Source organism: Crocodylus siamensis, chromosome 14, assembly GCF_052110815.1.
Source record: "Crocodylus siamensis isolate JL-2025a chromosome 14, ASM5211081v1, whole genome shotgun sequence".
In the NCBI taxonomy this organism is placed as follows: domain Eukaryota; kingdom Metazoa; phylum Chordata; order Crocodylia; family Crocodylidae; genus Crocodylus; species Crocodylus siamensis.
In genome coordinates this window covers 26,469,744-26,487,186 of record NC_143408.1, presented here as the reverse complement: position 1 = coordinate 26,487,186, position 17,443 = coordinate 26,469,744, and the positions used below count along the sequence as shown (strand labels likewise).

The window sequence follows — 17,443 nt, the reverse complement described above, 5'->3', positions numbered from 1 at the left end:
GCCTGTGACCCCCCCGCAGTGAGGCTTTTGCTGTCTAGCAGCTAACTGCCTGTTATGTTTTCCCCCAAATTACCTCTTGCTCTCGATATCCAGACACCCATTAGCAGAGCATTCTCTTCCCATTTCCACTGATGGAATTTGAAAGCTGGCATATACACATTCATAATCTTTATTTTTTTAATTTGCTGCTTAGCCAGTTTAATCAGGTTGCGTATTAGGGCTACTGTGCTAATATGCTCTTGATACTTCATTTGATAACGAGCAGCCTTCAGGAAGAGTCGCTGCATTTCAGAGCTGTGCGGCACAGCGGCCGTTTTGCTGGGAGGCTGCGGCGCCTCACCCCTGTTGCTCGGGATCTGCTGATGGAGGGGTTCAGTGCCCGGTTAAGGATAGCAGAGCTGTGCCCTCCACCACATCATGCAGGGCTCGGTGTCGCTGCAGGTGCGAGGTGTGCTCGGGATATAAAAAAAAAAAATCCCACACAGTCTTTGAAAGACCTTCCCATTGCTCTGTGTCGCAGGGCGGGATGGGGTGCCTGCTCTGCCATGTTGGACCCCGCTGTGTCTTTGTCAGGAGCTAGATGCTAGCGTGCAGTACGAAAAGCCGTGTTCAGGTCGGCGTGGGCAGGGCAGCCTCGGCTGCCGTGGGGGTTTCCTGGGCGGATGCTCTGCTGCTGGGCTGTCCCTTGAGCTTGCTCGGGCCCAGCCCTCTGTGCCCAGTTAGAGTGATGCTAAACCCACTGGAAGTGCACCGGTTTGTCCAGGGGATTGCAGAGAAAGGGGAATAGGCAGCCTGCATAAGAGCCCATCTACCCCAGCCGTCCGTCTCCAGTAGCGCCAGCGGTCCCTGCCCAAGCTGTTTCCAAGGTTGGTGACGAGGCTCCTTCTCTTTCCTCCCAGGCACCGACATGGCCGTCTTCTGCCTGCTGTGCGGCAAGCGGTTCCAGACACAGACCGCCCTGCAGCAGCACATGGAGGTGCACGCGGGAGTGCGCAGCTACATCTGCAGCGAATGCAATCGCACTTTCCCCAGCCATACCGCCCTCAAGCGGCACCTGCGCTCGCACACAGGTAAGGGGCAGTGGTGCTCGGCGCCCTGGGATCGCTCCGGTGGGGTGGGGGATGCTCTGGCTCAAGACAGGACCCTCTGGGACCCAGGAGCAATTGCCTCAGGCACTGTGGGCTGGTTGTGCTGGCCCCTAGTAATGCAGCACCCCTGCCGTCGGTGCCTTGCAGCGCATCCTCTAGTCCTGCCTGTGGTCTGGGGACGGCGTTTCCACCCGTCCCTGCTGCAAAAGCCGATGTAGCTCATCCGTTAGGTTCCTTTGGCTCTCCTCAGCCAGAGCCTCCATCCAGCCATGCCCAAGGGCTGCAGCCAAGAGGGTGCAAGTGTCCTGATGTGCTGGCTCTTAAAAACTCAGCCCTGCCCTAAAAAGCTGGCAATCGCCATTGCTGCCAGAGGAGGATGCAGCAAACACGGTGTGGGAGGGTATGCAGTGTGAAGCAGCTGCCAAACTCTTTAACCTGGGCTCAGGCAGCAGCACCGGGCCTCCTCTCTGCCTCCGTGCTGCTGCCTGGGCCTTGTGACCCCAGCCGAGGGGTGTGCAGGGTGTGCTCTTACTAGTGCGAGGGCTGATGGGGGCAGGCTGGCCCTGCACTCAAGCAGCGGTGCCCCACCATTCCCGGGTGCCTATAACCAGGCTGGTCTCCTGCCTCAGTGGGATGATAGCAGCCCCAGCAACACCTTGGTGGTGTTTAACCTGCACGATGAAACGGCGCGGTAAAGTTCTGCTCGATTTGAAGAGCAGCGAGACCAGTGATGGGAATGTGCCGCGCGCGGGCCTCCAAGTGCTGCTTTGAGAGCCAGGCGTGCGCAGCGCGTGCCAGGTGCGGCTCGAGGGGGCAATGCAAAGCTGCCATCGCTTCTGCTTTGATAAGGCACTTGGGGCAGTTTGCTTGGCTCCACTAGGCAGTTCCATCTATCTGCAATCAGGAATGACTGGATTTAAAGAGGTGAGAGGCAGCACCTGCCCTTGCAGCTGTCTGTAGGGATGTGGTGGCTCCATTTCAAATGGGATTGCAACCGTCAGGTAGCATGATGCTCTCCCCAAAGCATGATGATCTCGCCAAATTTGCCCCTACTTTGAAACCTCAGCACTTGGATGTGAGAAAGTCACAGTGTTCGTACAGGTCACATAGGAAGCACTGAACAAAGTGAAGGGTCCGTCCTCTCTTCTCCATCAGCTGAAGACATAGAGGGGGAATGCCAAGATTTTCCATATGTGCTAGTGATCCTGGCTGCCCAGGCTGAGCTCCGTGGGGTTAGGGTCTGTACCATCTCCCCTCTGGAAACAGAGCCCTTAACAGGTCTCCAAAATCCCTGGTCACTTGTGATGTCCTGGGAGAAGTGTTGTGGCTTCCTGGAGAAGTTTCCAGGCACAGAGCAGCTGAGGAATAGGGTCCGGTGTGCTGTCCTTGCACGAAGTGCAGAGCTAGAAGAGAGCCTGTCAAGTTCATGGCATGGCACTAGCCTGCCTCAGACCCGGGTCCAAAACAGTGGCTCGTGGGGCAGAGGTGTCTGTGGGAAGTGGGTGTCCAATTCCGTTCCCAGGCTGTCCGGGGCCGCTGGCCTCTCTCATGTTGGTTCTGGATGTGTTGACTCGAAACAGAAGTCATTCCTAGAAAGCCAGGAGAAAATGGAGATGCCAAAAAATATTGGAATTGACCCAACACGGGTCCGGCAAGTGGCACAAGTGACAGCAAACTGTGCTGGCTGCTGTTCCCTGCCTCCACTCCGTCTGCCTGGGCTCCTGGGGGAAGGTTTCTCCGGACCTCACCACCCCCGCCTAATTCCCTGCCGCATACCTGCGGTGGGCTTTGTGCGAGCAGCCTGTCCTGGGGGAGCCTGGGTCAGCATGGCTTACAGACCTGGGGGCACCTCTGAATACTCCAGCACTACGTGAAAGCCAAAGGCAAAAACGCTTACTTGCCCTTGGCCCAGTTTGAAGGGCCGGCAGAGACGCTCACTGCTGATCTGAAAGGAAGCAGACAGAAAGATGTCTACAGATGATCATTATTCACCTGCAAGGGCAGAGGAGCATCGTGTCTTGTGGGTTATGCTGTCTCACGGGGAGATGCACTATTGTGAGAGGATTGAAATGCAGCACATCTGAAAAAGTGATGCTATATCCCGTACTAATTGCAACAGCAGCAACCACCTGGAGATAGCAACAGAGGAGCCAGTGTTAGCCCCTGGGAGACAGGTTAGATCTGGGCTTCCTTGGTGACTACTGCAGTTTGGGGCCACTCTGGGGCACATCATGCAAATACCCTGCAAACATTTGGATTCTGCTGTCTTCCTTCCACAACAAGTCCCTGTGGAAGAAGCAGGCCTCTTGAATCGACAGCATGGAGGGACAGCCCGGGCAAGTCCCAGCTGGTCAAAGGAAACGTCCTGCTGCTTTGGGGCTGTGTGTGTCACACTGTATTCAGCTGAGGAGCTGCCAGCCGGTGGCACAGTGTCTGGCCCTCCTTGCCACCAAAGGGACCAATAGTCCAGGGTTGTTTTTTTTTTAATATGGACAGGTTGTGGAAGGCTTGGATGCCCGGGGGGAGCCACTGCTATGAGTTTTATGCTGAGTGCTTCCTTGGGGATGATTAGCACCATGCTCCCAATGGTGAGCCTGCTGCAGCCTCCCTCTCCCCTTCCCCTCCAAGCATGCGTAGTTTCGTAGTAGGACGGGTCGCAAGGGACCTGAGCAGATCATCGAGTCCAACCCCCTGCCACGGCAGGAAAGAGTACTGGGGTCAAATGACCCTGGCAAGGTGATTGTCCAGCCTTGTCTTAAAGCCCCCCAGGGTAGGGGGCACCACTTCTCTCGGAAGTTGCTTCGAGACCCTAGCCGCCCTGACCGTGAAGTCGCGCCTCCTGATATCTAGCCTGAATCTCCCCTCTGCCAGCTTGTGACCATTCAACAAAGTCCTGGCTGGGATGATACAGTCGGGGCTGGTCCTGCTTTGAGCAGGGGTTGAACTAGATGCGGCCTCCCGACGTCCGTTCCAATCCTCATTGTCTATGACTCTAAATCCGCCCTTCGTGCTTGTGCCAGACCTGCCCTCTGAGCACCGCTGAGGAGGTTGGAGATGTGGCCAAGCACCAGAGCGACCGGGGAGCAAACACTGAAGCAGTCTTCCTCCAAGTCTCATGGCAGTCTGTTAGCGCGTCCGACTTCCAGGTCCCAGATGGCACGGCCTCTGGTTTGCTGTAGTAGCTGGCTGTGCCTCGAGCTGACTGCTCTGCTTGCATGCATGGAGAAAACCGCTGCCAGGGTCTGCTTTGGCTTAGCCAGTCCCCTCGCTAGGGGTGGATGCTGCCTTGCGTCTTGGCGACAGGCCCTTCCAAGCTCTGCTTCCTCCTGCCACTCATCGCACAGGGAGGATCGAAGCCCTTGCCCTCGCCGACCGCTTGCTTCTGTTTGTGTATCTAAAAACCCTCCATGACGGCTCCCAAGAGAGCAGCGACCTATGGCTGGGCACAGTCATTAGCAGGGTTGTGTCACGCTGTACCATACCCGGGCTGGCGTGTTATTTGCAGGCTTGCTATGAATCACTGGGGCTGAGATCCCTGCTTCCTAGGGGTGGAGGAGCAGTTTGCAGGTGAGGTGGGGAGACAGATCCCTGCTTGGACTTGAGCTGGGGGCTTGTTTCCCTTTCGTCACGGGTCTGCTGGAGAAAGGCAGGTTTAGGCATCCAAAAGTCCCCCTTCCTCAGGTGAGAGCAGGCTTGGGGCAGTGGCTCATGATCTGCTGCTTGCAGTCAGACTGTTTCAGGACAGTCAACCTGCTTCAGCTGCCCTCCATCCCTAGCAAGGAGGGGGATGCAGGAGCACATGGCAGGTGGTCACAGCCAAGTTGGCACTGGGCAGCTCCAGCCACCCAGTGCACGCAGCTGGTTCGCGTGGGCCAGCAGGAGAGCACCCTTGGTACGTGCATCGTGATGCGTGGGAGGCAGCAGTGGATAGGACGGGGTTGTTCCTGGGGCATCCCGGTGTTGGAAAGGCCAATGCGTTTGTGGGGCCGCGCTTTTCCAGGGGATGTTTCTGGCTGGTGCGAGAGGAGTGACGGGCTTGTTGTTAAGACTCTGGGAGGGGACTCGGGGGATCTGCTGTTTGCTAGCATCGCTTCCATGGTCTCCCCGCACTGTCTCGTGCAGGTGGCTGAGTCCATCGCTGCCTCAGTTCCCAACCTACAAAATTGGAGGTCAATTAACCTTTTTCTTTCTCCCCATCCTTTGCCCATCAAGTGTCTGCAGCAAAGAGATTTGATTCTTTCTTACGATGATGCCTTCATAACGCCCAGGACAGCAGAGCCCCGATCTTGATCCTTCCTGCTCCTGCCATTGATAACGTGGCCTTGCATGTCTTGTTAGGGCTTGTGGAGTGGTTTGGAGTTTTTGGGTTTTTTTGTTTTGTTTTGTTTGTTTTTTTGGGGGCGGGGGGGGTCTTGTCATTCAGATGGTCCCAGTTGCACCATTTGCCTCCTTCTTGTGCATCTCCCTTTATTTTTCCGGCTGGGAAAAATGATGGCAAAACACTTTGCTGGTGTAACTCAGCATGCTCCCACATCGATGCCAGGACACAGGTTTGATTTCAGCCTGCTCCGGGGGGTGGCCCAGAAGACCCATCGTTCAAGAGACCAGCAAATCAAAAGAATCACATTAGTGCTTGGATTTCCACAAGGCCGGTGCAGGCTTTATTTTGCACACACACACACACGCACGCACGCACACATGCACAATGCCTCACCTCATTAATATTCCGTTGCTCCCAGCCCATTTGCTGCCAATGCTGGATGTTTAGTATCAGCAGCTGTGTTTGGTAGTGCAGGCCAGCCGAGTCCTTGGCATTGATGGATCCCTGATTTACACGGCTGATCATATAATAAACTCTCAGCTGTGTGGAAAAGGCGTTTTATGGCCCTGCGATTGGTTGTTCAGTAGACTAACAAATGCACCAGGTAACGATATAAAGCCAGGGTCACAGGTGCAGAGGGCTGGCCAGAGGGGGCTCTAATTAGTCCCCTTTGTCCTGCACTTAATGTCAAGCTCATTAAGGGGCCCGGCAAAGTTAATCAACATGCCACAAATTGGATTTCTCTGTTCGGCAGCCAGTTCTGCGCGCGCCGCGTGGGCGCGGGTCCGACTAGCTCCCTGAGTCGGGCCGGCGGGCCGGGTGCTCCGCGCGTCCCTCCTCCACGCGGCCTGACTGCTGAGATTCCATATTTAAACTCATTTGCCATGTGATCGGGCTGATAATTAAATTCACCAAGATCCTGTCAAACTAGCTCCTGAGTTTAACACTTCATTTAAAGCACCAGGACCCCATCAAGAGGCAGCAAGAGGAAGGAAGGCGGGGGAGAAAAGCCCTGCTCATGCCGGTGCCTTGGGCTTCACATGTGAATTATTCCCCCCGATTGCCATTCACGTGCATTCTTCTGAAAAATGAGTTGGTGGAAATGCTGCAGCTGCCGGCACCAGGGCCCAGCCAGGGCCTCACCACTTGGGTGCTTGAGTAGAGAGCCCAGCAGAACAGTGAAGCAATAATACAAGTATATATGTTATGCCCCGCTTCCCATCTCCGAGTCAGCACCATCTTGGCCCATGCCTCAACTGGTATAAATCAGCAAAGTTATATCCGCTTCCACCTGTGGAGATTCAGGGCCCAGGTCCTGTGGGGGCAAAGCCCCCATGTCCCAGGGGGGCATCCACTGTAAACTTCTTAAGCATCCAAAGAGGAGACCCACCTCCGCTCCCTCATGCTGCAGGGCACAATCGCCATCGGACCCTCGCGCTTCTGGGGTGAGCTGCATGCAGAGAGGTATTTAGGCTCAAATGCACCCAAATCCTGGGGGCTTTGTCTTGGTTTCTGGCAATCAAGAAATCATGAGATATATCAGAGTGAATATACACAGAGCTTCAAAAAAAACAACCCCAAAAATATCCAATCAGCCAGGCTGGAAAGGCTTGGAGATTGGCATACAATGAGAACTGATGTGATGAAGGGCTTAATTTGGGGAGGACTTGAGGGTGGTGGGGGGATTTTTTGTCTCTGGGTCTAAAGGGAAAATAGGAGAGAGAGAGAGAGTAAAATATCATTTTAAAGAGGAAGTGAAAGCGGAGGCATGTGAGTATATAACTAGAAGGACAATTTATGCCCAGGCACGAGTGCAGTTTGACATGGGGATAATGAAAAAACGTAGGTCATTGTGGATGACTTAAGCCTTCAGCAGCTGAAGAAAATGTATGAAATGCGAGGAACATTACACGCTTGGCAGCTCTGCACATCTGCAGTAGGACAAGTGAAATACAGTTGGCCATTCTTTACCATAAACTGTGGTTGTAGGATATGCAGCACAGAGAAATTGTAATTACAGTGACAAGACAAATCAGTGATATTTAAATATTCATGAACAAAGTCTTGGGCGATCAATCTATCTTTATTGTCCTTGCCTTCACTTCTGTAATAAATAAGTAGCTGAAGCCCTCACCTTTCATTCAAATAATCCCGAGTTTGGGGCTGAATTGAAGTTCATTTATCAGCTGCCCACTCTGGAGGGTTTTGGGGCCTCCCCGCCCGCCACCCTTTGGGTGGAGCTGAAAAATGTTTGCCCAGAGAATATGAGAGATGGGCTCGTGCAGCTCCTCTGCTCTCCTGCCCTGTCCTCGCCCCCCAGCAAACCAGAGCGGTTGTCTGCAGAGCAGAGAGATGAGCCCACGTGTCCCCGCGTGTCTGAGCAGAGCAGCGGGGCCGTAATTGCCTTTCTCCGTTGAGAGTACCCATCGGGTGCGGTCTTGGGGTCAAGTAGGGAGGGATGCGTCTGTGACCAGTTGGCTTCTCCTGCCTGCTGCCCCACAGCTACATGGGGATGCTTGAGGGAGAGGCTGGCAGGGCAGCGGCCTGTCTCAGGGCCAGTCTGCCATGCAGGAGGCCTTTGGTCCTCCTGAAGCCAGCCAGAAACAGCTCGCCCTGCCATATGCCAGTGCTGTGCTAGGAAGGGAGCAGGTTATTAGCACCTCTCCAGTCCAGCAAATGGCTTGGGGAGGTCTCCTGTGTGCAGCAGGGCAGTTCGTACAGAGTTGATCCCCAGGGCATGTGGTGCCTGTCTCGGGTTTTACAGCCCCTGGAGGAGTGGGGGGCAAGGGAGAGGGGTTTCCTCCATGCATGGATAGGTGCACGGCGGGGCTGGCAGCAGACTGAGCCTCTGTAGCCCGGTGGGAGGAAGACAGTGTTGTACTGGGAAACCTTCAGCCTGAGTCTGCGCCTGAGACCTAGGACGCCTGCAAGGGATTGGGGAGCCATGGCCAGTATCCCGTAACTAGCAAATCATCTCAAATGAGTGGGGCCACCCACTCAAGCCGGGGCTTGTGGGCAGCTTTTCTCCACCTGGCCCCCTCCAACTTGTCCACGTTCGTTGTCTGCCATCTGTAGAGGGGCTCCTGGGCCAGCCGTACTACAGTGCAAGTGATGTGCTGCAGCAAAGGGCATGTGAGATGCATCGGGCACTCCTTTCCCCTGGGTACGTCCACTCCCGGGCATGGGAGAGGGGCTGGGCTGAGGAAGCTGGCGCACTGGATACGTTCTGAAATGCAGAGAGGAGTCTCTTGGCTTCCTCTCTGAAGCTAGCATGCGGCATTGCTGGTCTGACATGTCCCACTCCAGAGGTGGTTGCACCTCCGCACTGTGATGTGGCATGGGTGTGCCCCGTGCCCCAAGCCTGGAGGGGGATTGCAGGGTCACGTCAGCTCTAACCCGCGCTTGTGTCCTTGCAGGCGACCACCCCTACGAGTGCGAATTCTGCGGCAGCTGCTTCCGAGACGAGAGCACGTTAAAAGGCCACAAGCGCATCCACACCGGTGAGAAGCCGTACGAGTGCAATGGCTGTGGCAAGAAGTTCAGCCTCAAGCACCAGCTGGAGACCCACTACCGGGTTCACACAGGTACCGCCGCCTGCCTCCCGCTGCCCCATCTCCTGCAGTCCACCCACCATGTCCGGGGACCCTCTTGACCCTTGCGCGCTGGGTCATGTACTGTGGGGCTGGCCCGGTACTGTGCGTGGATGGGAGCCCTCCCCGGAGCGGGCAGGGAGGGATAATGCCATGCTGCCCAGCTTCCTAAGGAGTTATCAGTCGGTGGCTTTCTTTGCAAGACTTCGGGCGTCGGCTCCTGACCCCTGACAGCATCTTCGCTGGTGCTTGTGCTCTTGCTTCCTAAACCCTCTTGCAGTTCCCGTCAAACATAGGCCCTTCCCCCCCGTCCTGACTGATTGGATGTGCTGTTAAGTGGTGTCTGGGCTCCTGCCCAGTGGTGGGCACAGTGACCCTCGCCTGGGCTTAGCTTCTATGCCTGGTCAGGCTGCTTGGAGCTGAAAGGTGCCGCCTGCCCCAGGCCTGTGACAGCTGGATTTGCATTTGGGCACAAGCAATGTATAGCTAGGATGAAGTAAATGCATTCTGGTTTTTCACATGGGGACCTGTTTCCACCATGCCCATCTCTACCCCCTCGTATTCCCCCCGACTCTTCTCCAAGAGTCATCTTTCCTCCATCGCTACGTTCCTGCTGTTAAAACAGGCCCTGGCAGGCTGGGCAGGACAGGGCATGGCTCCTGCAGGTACTGGGGTCTGCAGGGATGTGCAGTAGAAATGCCCCATGCAACACTTTGCAGGGTGATGCGGTCAGACAGGCCATGCACAACCTTGGCCAAAGCTTCCGAGTTGCCTCCAGCGCCGTGTGCTCCTGTGCCCCATGGGAGGCCTCTGGCCTGTGCAGCAGTGGTGGCTGCTGTTGGGATCCAGGATGCAGGATCCATCCGGGTGCAGAGGACAGTTTCTCCTACCCTGACTGGGTGCAAGCAGTGGGAGTGAAGGTGGAGGGGAGGGTGAAATCCCAGCATCCCGTTCCCAGATGTGCCCATCCCACTGTCAGCTCTGCACCTGGCTGTATAGTTAGAGCATCCTCCGGCCCCTGGAGGATACAAGGGATGCAATGGAAAGTCTGTTTTCCAGCCAAAGCTCCTCAGGCCGGTTCCCAAGTCACGGTGTGGGTCTGCTGCCCTGCGCTGTATGCTGGCCCTGGGCAGTGACAGGCACTACGATCTGTCCCTGCTTGCTCCCTTCTTGCTCTGGAGCAGCTGAAACTCAAGTTCTCTTCTCCTTTGAATGCATGCATCCTGTGCCCCCACAAGGTTTTATAGTTCAAGGTCTAAATCTCTCTGCCTCTGACGCTGCCAGAACCTCGGGCCTTTGGTCCAGGGACGATGCTGCGGTTCTGCAGGAATCCAGGATGGCTGCTGAGGATAATGAATCATTGAATGCGTCAGCATGTAACTATTGTAAATAGTGGATCAATATTTAGATCACTTTTGCTGTTCATTACTTCATTATTCGCTGTGTCTGTGCACAGAGCGAGTATCAATATCGGGAAGGCCGGGCAGTTAATTACTGCATCGAAGCGAGTCTCTGAAGTCTCAGCATCAGCCTCGTGCGTTATCAAAATGATTCGCGAGTGTCTGCGACTGAATAAGCAAAGCAAGCAGGTTCCCTGGAGGAACAGGGGCCGCTTCCCACCAGGTGCCTGGTTTCTGGTCGCCACTGAAGTGCATAGCGATTGCCAGGCTCCACCAGGCCCATCTGGGTCAGACTCCAGCAAGGATTAGTACCACCTGTCTCGAAGGCAGGTGCGAGGAACCCAGCAATGCCTGGATAACCTGCCCTCGCGAGAAGATTCCTCTCGAGCGCTTCGGTTGGAGATTGGCTCCTGCCCCAGACCATGAGATTTTGCTGTGTGTATTTCCCCCTCTTTCCTGTGTGAGCATTAGTCTTGCACAGTCCTGATTGCAGCTTTGCATAGTGCCCAGTGCCTGGCCTTTGCAATGTCTAGCGGCAGTGGGCTCCGCACACCGCGAGAGCTGTGAATGACGAGGGCATGCCCATACGCAGCAGCAGGGCAGAGACCACAGTTGCAGGGAGCATGTATCACCCCTAGATTTCAAAGCACTTTAGAGGGAAGGTAAGTGTAATCTTCCCTGCAACCGACTCCCTGTGCAACCTTGGCCAAGTCACTTTGCCCAGTGACTTTTGGGGGGCACCCAGAGAGGGCCAGGTGATGCCCAGAGCAGTCAGCGCCACCTGACCTTTCCATTTCCCCGCTGCAGGTGAGAAACCTTTCGAGTGCAAGCTGTGTCACCAGCGGTCCCGAGATTACTCTGCCATGATCAAACATCTCAGGACCCACAACGGCGCTTCCCCCTACCAGTGCACTATCTGCCTGGAGTACTGCCCCAGCCTCTCCGCCATGCAGAAACACATGAAGAGCCACAAGCCCGAGGAGATCCCCACCGACTGGAGGATAGAGAAGACCTATCTCTACCTGTGCTACGTCTGAGGGACATGAAGGGGAAGGAGTGGAGTCGGGAAAGACTGGGCAAAAAAATGCATCATCAATGGCCTTTTTTTTTTTTTTTCCTTGTTGTTGTTGTTGTTGTTGCTGTTGTGACTAAAAGCATCCTCTGTTCTGGTTTGTGGCAGGGGGGTAGGGGCAGGAAGGGGTCCCCTTACTCTGGGTTGGGGGGTGAGACTCCCCTTGAGCTCTTGTGTGTGCTTTGCCATTGCACCCGCGTGCAGCTGCAGCCACCGCTCGCTTGCTGCTTGTGACCGCACACAAGGGCTTGGGAGCTAGCACCGGTGGGGGGGCCATGCCGATGCTTCGGGGCCTGAGATCCATGGGAAGTTTCCCTTCCTCGGTGAACCACTGTCCTTTCCCTGCTCTCTGCTTGGTTTGAGCTGCTCTCCCGCACTGTTCAGCTGCCTCTCTGCCAGGAAAGCAGAGGCCTGCTGCTCCAGTCCCACGTGGAAAAGTGTCCTCGCCTTTCAAGTCTGGCTTTGACTTGCCTGTGGCTCCTCTCGAACCGGAGCCGGGGACACTTGGTGCAAAGGACTGGAGCTGCGGTGGTCTGCCTGGGCTTGCGTGTGGCAGCCAAGGGTATCAAGTAGGGTGGAGGGACTTGGGTGAGCCACGATGAGAGGTGTCTGCCTGACTCCAGCCCCCAGAAGGAGCCTGGTTTTCAGGCCTGGTATCCTCGGGGACCCTATCAAATCGGGTGTCTGGAGCAGCAGTTGCTGTAGAAGCGCTGAGCCCGGCTCCCCAGGGCAGGCTTGCCGTGGTTTTCTCCTGCGCTGTGCTGCTTTGGTTCTGCACCGCCAACACGTGCGCAGCGGAGACCCGGATAATACCCCACAATTAAAAACTCCTTTCTTCTGGAGGAAACCAGCCTGCCTGGCAAGTGCCTGCAGGCTGCTTGCAGGTCCCTGCCTGGCTGAGCAACTCGCTGCTGCAGCAGCCCCTTGCTCAGCACACTGGGGGCAGCTCCTTTGTCCACATTTGGACCATGCCCGCAACCGTGCCCGCGTGTCAGTCCTCCGTCCACCTCCGAGTTAAGCTGCGGTGGGAAAAGCAGTGCTGGGAGGTGGAGTGGGGCATGCCAGTGGAGGGGTGACTCGTGGGTGCTGGTGACTGTCCTCCGGTGTGCAAAGCCGTTCCACACAGTCCATAGCTTAGGAGCTGGCTGCAGGGACTGCCTCCAGGCTGCTGCCCTTTTTCCTGACCAAAGACCTTTCTATGCATTTTTAAAGCAACAATTCTCTCATTTGGAGGGGGGAGTGGGGCAGAAGGTAAATGTTGCGGTATGTGCGCCAGAGCCCAGCCGGGGGGACACCGTGCTGCTTTCCTCAAGAGGGAAGTGCAGTTTCAGCTGCTCTAAAGATGCCCCTGGAGCTTGGGCATTGCCAGGGCTCTGGAAGAAATGATGGATGAGTCGGCCCCCACCCCAAGCCCATGCACTCTTTCCATTCCCATGGCTTGCAAGGCATACAAACGACCCGACCTGGCTCATGCCAAGCTCAGTTGACGAACGGGGGGCGGTCGAGGTGCCCGGGTGCTGGACGTTGCGTGCATCGTGCTGCGCGGGAGCTTGCTTTGCATCTCGGCTCACCCCCGCCCTTGCAGTCCCGCCGCGTTCTCCTTTGTAAAACAGGAGCTCCTTGGGAACTGCTCCCCACCTGGGTGCAGGAGTCTTGCCCGGGCCGAGAGCCTGCTTTTTTCTTTTTAAAAAAAGAAAAGAAAAGAAATCAGAACAGCTGTTTGGAACATGCCAATTAATTTTTTTGCCCAGCCCTCACATCCCAGAAGCGATGAAGGAGTGAATGGGAAAAGATGGATTTCCTTTGTGTTATGCTTCTTTTTTTTAAAAAAAGTTTGAATATTTGTTTAGCACATTTTACTTGAAATTACCTCGTTTTTTTGTGACCTCATGAGCTTTTATTGTTGGGTTTTTGTTTGGCTCGGTCTTTTTAAATGACTAGGTTGCTAAAGGCCATGTCGCAGGTGGGCGACGTGCCGCACGTGGATCGCGTGCTCTGCTAGAGTGCCACGGCAGCCACGAAAGCGAGTTTACGGTGGGGGAGGGGGGGTTGTTGGGTTTTTTGTTTTGTTTTTGTCGTCAGCCTCCTTTTGTGCATTATCATTACCAAAATTGGTATTTTTGACGGCCTGCCTGACAGTCTGGGTCGTTGATTCTGAAAGCTACCTCTTATGTTTGTTTTGTTGAGGTTTTTGTTTTTATTTTGCAGTTACAAAAGCACATTTTGCAATATTTGTGTTTTGCTTTGTGATGTCATTTCGATTTTCATCTCATGCTTTACTTGCAATTGTATATTATGTTGTAATTTAGCTTCATTTATATTAAACACACACAAAAAAAAAAAGTTAGGGAAGAATTTTGTAGATGGAAGTAAAGGGAAAAAAAAAAATTGAGGGGTGTTTCTACTGTCCCCACCCAGCCCCCCAGCCCTGTCTCCACTGTCAGGAAATATCTGAAGGCCTTAAACTGGGGGAAATAACTTCTTCTGACAGAGGAGCAGGGCAACGGACAGTCTAGTGAAATTTTAGTGCTTTGGAAAGAAAGAGTTAAACTTGAATATGTGAATAGAAGAGTAGAGTCTTGTTTATAATGTGAAAACCGTGAGTCTGAAATCACTTAGGGCAGAACTCGGATCCACGCATATGCACTAACGTGTCAGGTGTGCGTTAGCCAGCGATGGCCACGAGATGATGACGATGATAATCGCAGACGTCTCACAACTAGAACTGATGTCAAATATACACACACACACACAGACACACACACACACACAAATGTTTAAAGATGTTCCCACAGAGTGAACCCATTTTTGCCCCACCCCCCCCCCGGTCACAAAGCTGAAAGGGTTGAGCTGGTATTTACAAAGTGTAATATTTTTGTAATATTTGTTAGTCCCTGTGTCGGTTCCCACCCACCAGACTTTGCCCTTCCTTTTGTAATGTGAACAGGAATCCGTGTGCGTGTGCGTGTGTGCGCGCGCGTGCCTGTGTGTGTGTGTGCGTGTGTGTGTGCGTATGCTTTTTGTGTGTGCGGTTGTGTATTAAATCATGCAGTATTGTTGTAATCCAGTGTTGCAGTGTTGGATGGTACTAAATCAAAGCGATGTTGCAGCTTCGGAAGCACACGCAGAAACCGTACACGAACGCTGCATGTCGGGTGCAGATTTCCTACATCTGCTACCGTAGGCTCGGGACGGAGGGGGCAGGACATGTACTTCAACGTGTCGGTGAGTTCACGGCCGATGCCTTGTTGTGCTTTGGAGTTATGCTACAACAGTGCAACAATCATTCATGCTTACTGTTTGCTGCAGAGAAGCAAATTCTTCCCCCTCCCTGCCCAGCTGAGAAGATCTAATTTGCCTTTGCCGCACGGTGAACGTTCGGGAACGCGCGGCCGCAGCACAAACACGTTGAGCAGCACACGTGGCTGCTGACTTCATAGGGGGCTCAGGGCTGAAATGTCGAGGGAAGCACTTTGCATTCCCCCACGCACCTCCGTGAGGAAGTACAATCTTCTGATGGGGCAGGTGGAAGTATTGTGTGCAATTTTATCTGAAGCAGCATCACTTCTTTGCTCTGTTGGCCAGGTCAATAATTTCCGCTTTCGACAGTCGGTTACCATTCAGAGCACAGCTTATCACAGTATACGGTACTGTTTATTGGACTAGAATTGTAACTGCCTTATAGAGGTCTATCTCAAACTTCTCCAGATGCAAAGCAGAAAGCTGAGTATGTGCGTCCACATCATGCCTCTCTACACAGCATTCGTTTTGAATATATACCTGGTTGTCTGTGGTATTGTTTTGGGAATAAAGTTAAACTGTTGTCTCTTAATTCAAAGCATTAAGATCCTTTTTATGCATAGACATATATAGCTCTCTATATACACACATATACATATACAACGGATAATATCTTTGCTGCTTTGTGTTGGGAAGGGGAAACAAGACAGATGCTGATTTAGTACAATCCAGGATGTAACTTTGGAGAATGGCTTGTTTAATCTTTGTGCCTGAAACCAGTTTTTTCACAGTTAAAAGAACAGAATTGCTGCAGTTTCTCACAAGTATAATGGTACCTTTTGGCAGTAAGTGGGTGCTGCTGGCAGGGGGATGCCATGGTACAACTGAGCACACAGCTGCGGTCACAGCGGGGGGTTTTTCTCTGCTCTTTGGGAGACCCTGTCTTTACCTGCCCCATCCTTGCTGCTGGGGCATTTTTGCCCCCGCAACTCATCACTGTGTCAAGCTGAAGTTTTGTGTCCCCCTGGACCCCAAAGAGCCTGGAATCAAGTTGCGGGAACGTCTTAAATCAGAGACAAGAACTTGGTTGAGTGAAAAGTTGTCAGGCAAGACAATGACATTTGTCTTATTTTTTCACTCCACTTTGAGCCCCATAAGTTTCCCATTGCTCCCCTCCCTGGAGAACATCTGCTGCTCTGCGTCTCGCTCCAAGGCTGCTCGAGGATCAGCCCAGGAGATGAGAGAGAGGGTTGCAAAAAAGAAGGAAGGAACAAAGGCAGGCAATTCAGCTCCACTGGGCAGCTCTGAAATATCATTTCAGTGCAAGTGGCTGATTAGAGGTAGCAGTACCATGACATCCTTCTGCTCAGAGTGCCAACCTTTTGGTGTGCATCATAGTATTTGTTTCACATAGTGTTATGTATGCATGATCTTTTAAGGCTAAGAAGCCATGGTAACAGCTCCATGACATCTATCCATATATATATAAGTATATATATGTATATTATAGCACTGAGGACCAACTGCCCTGCTGGGCGAAGCAAACTAAGGCTTTTTTTCATTGCTTGTCTTTTATGTCGTGACAGCACAAGTGCCAGTCTGATTGCTCTGTATTAAAAATAGTGTTTTTAATTAATTGATGTTATAGTTCCGTCTACCTCAGCACCTCCTGTTAGCCTAATTTTAGAAGGTGCCCAATTTTTTGTTTTGTTTGATCAGATTATTGGTTCCTATTTTGTTTTGTACAAACTCTCTTCTCCGTTTGTTTTCTCGTTCTGTTCCTTTCTTTGCAGTACTGCTTGCGAGTCCTATCCGTTCTCTAGCCACAGATGCAGTTAGCTAAAAAATTGAAAAAAAAAAATCCCAACTTGTGATGTCTCCTAGTTGCAGCTCTCGGCATCTGCCTTCGTTCTGTGTAGATTCAGATGCATTTCTTTGTAAAACTTCAGTGTTTCTGACAGAGGAAAAAAAAAAGGAAAAAAAAAAAAAAGAATTTACTGCTGCAGGTTTTTTTCTCTCCATGTGTCACTAAGTGAAGTTCGTGCCTTCTATAGCAAAGAGAATATTTTTTACATCCTACTAACAGTAGATTTTTTTGTAGTGAACATTTTTTGTATTTTTATTTATAAGTCTCATAAGAAAAATAGCAATGTTCAGTTGTATACCTTGAATCTGCAGTTAGAAAAATAATAAAGTTAATTCAGTCGTCTCTGCTTGCTGCCTCCTCCTTCTGTCGTTCTCCGCACAGACGTTTCTCTGCTGGGAAGAAGAGAAATCCATCAAATGAGCTAAAACCTGACCTGATCCGTATTGAACGGGGCTGCAAGGAGGGTCGGCACTGATGCTGTTTCCATGCAAGCGGCCTTCACTTTTCAGGGAGCACTGGGAGGATGCTTGCTGCTTTTCCCCCGTACCAGCGGACGTCGGCCTCGGCCCAGATCCAGTCGGAAGCTGGAGATGCTGCTGGTTCCCTCTTAGCAGGTGGCTTTTAACGACGTCGATGAATCGTGGCTGCCTTCTTCTTTGATGGTTCAGGGTGAGCGTTGCCTTCAAGTGGCTGCGAGATGGCATTGGATGGACCTCAGCTGCCCTGAATGCTCCAGGTAAACTTAGTGCCCCGAATTGCTTTTAAAACTACGGTTGGAACGAGTAATAGCCGGGCCGTGGGTCTTGCTCTTCGCTGCCACTGCACCCTCTGACTCCCCTTGGTGCAGGAGTGCCGCTCTCCCGCC

General features: G+C 53.0%; 1 protein-coding gene across 1 annotated transcript in view; it reads left to right on the top strand.

Moving 5' to 3' along the window:
• Positions 1-16,924, top strand: part of ZBTB16 (zinc finger and BTB domain containing 16) — a 168,556-nt gene extending 151,632 nt beyond the window's left edge. Inside the window, exons 4-6 of the mRNA XM_090026714.1 lie at positions 900-1,070; positions 8,826-8,993; positions 11,207-16,924. Of these exons, the coding sequence (XP_089882840.1) occupies positions 900-1,070; positions 8,826-8,993; positions 11,207-11,436 (569 nt within the window). The 3' untranslated portion in view covers positions 11,437-16,924. The remainder of the gene's footprint in view (positions 1-899; positions 1,071-8,825; positions 8,994-11,206) is intronic.
• Positions 16,925-17,443: the final 519 nt, after the last annotated feature.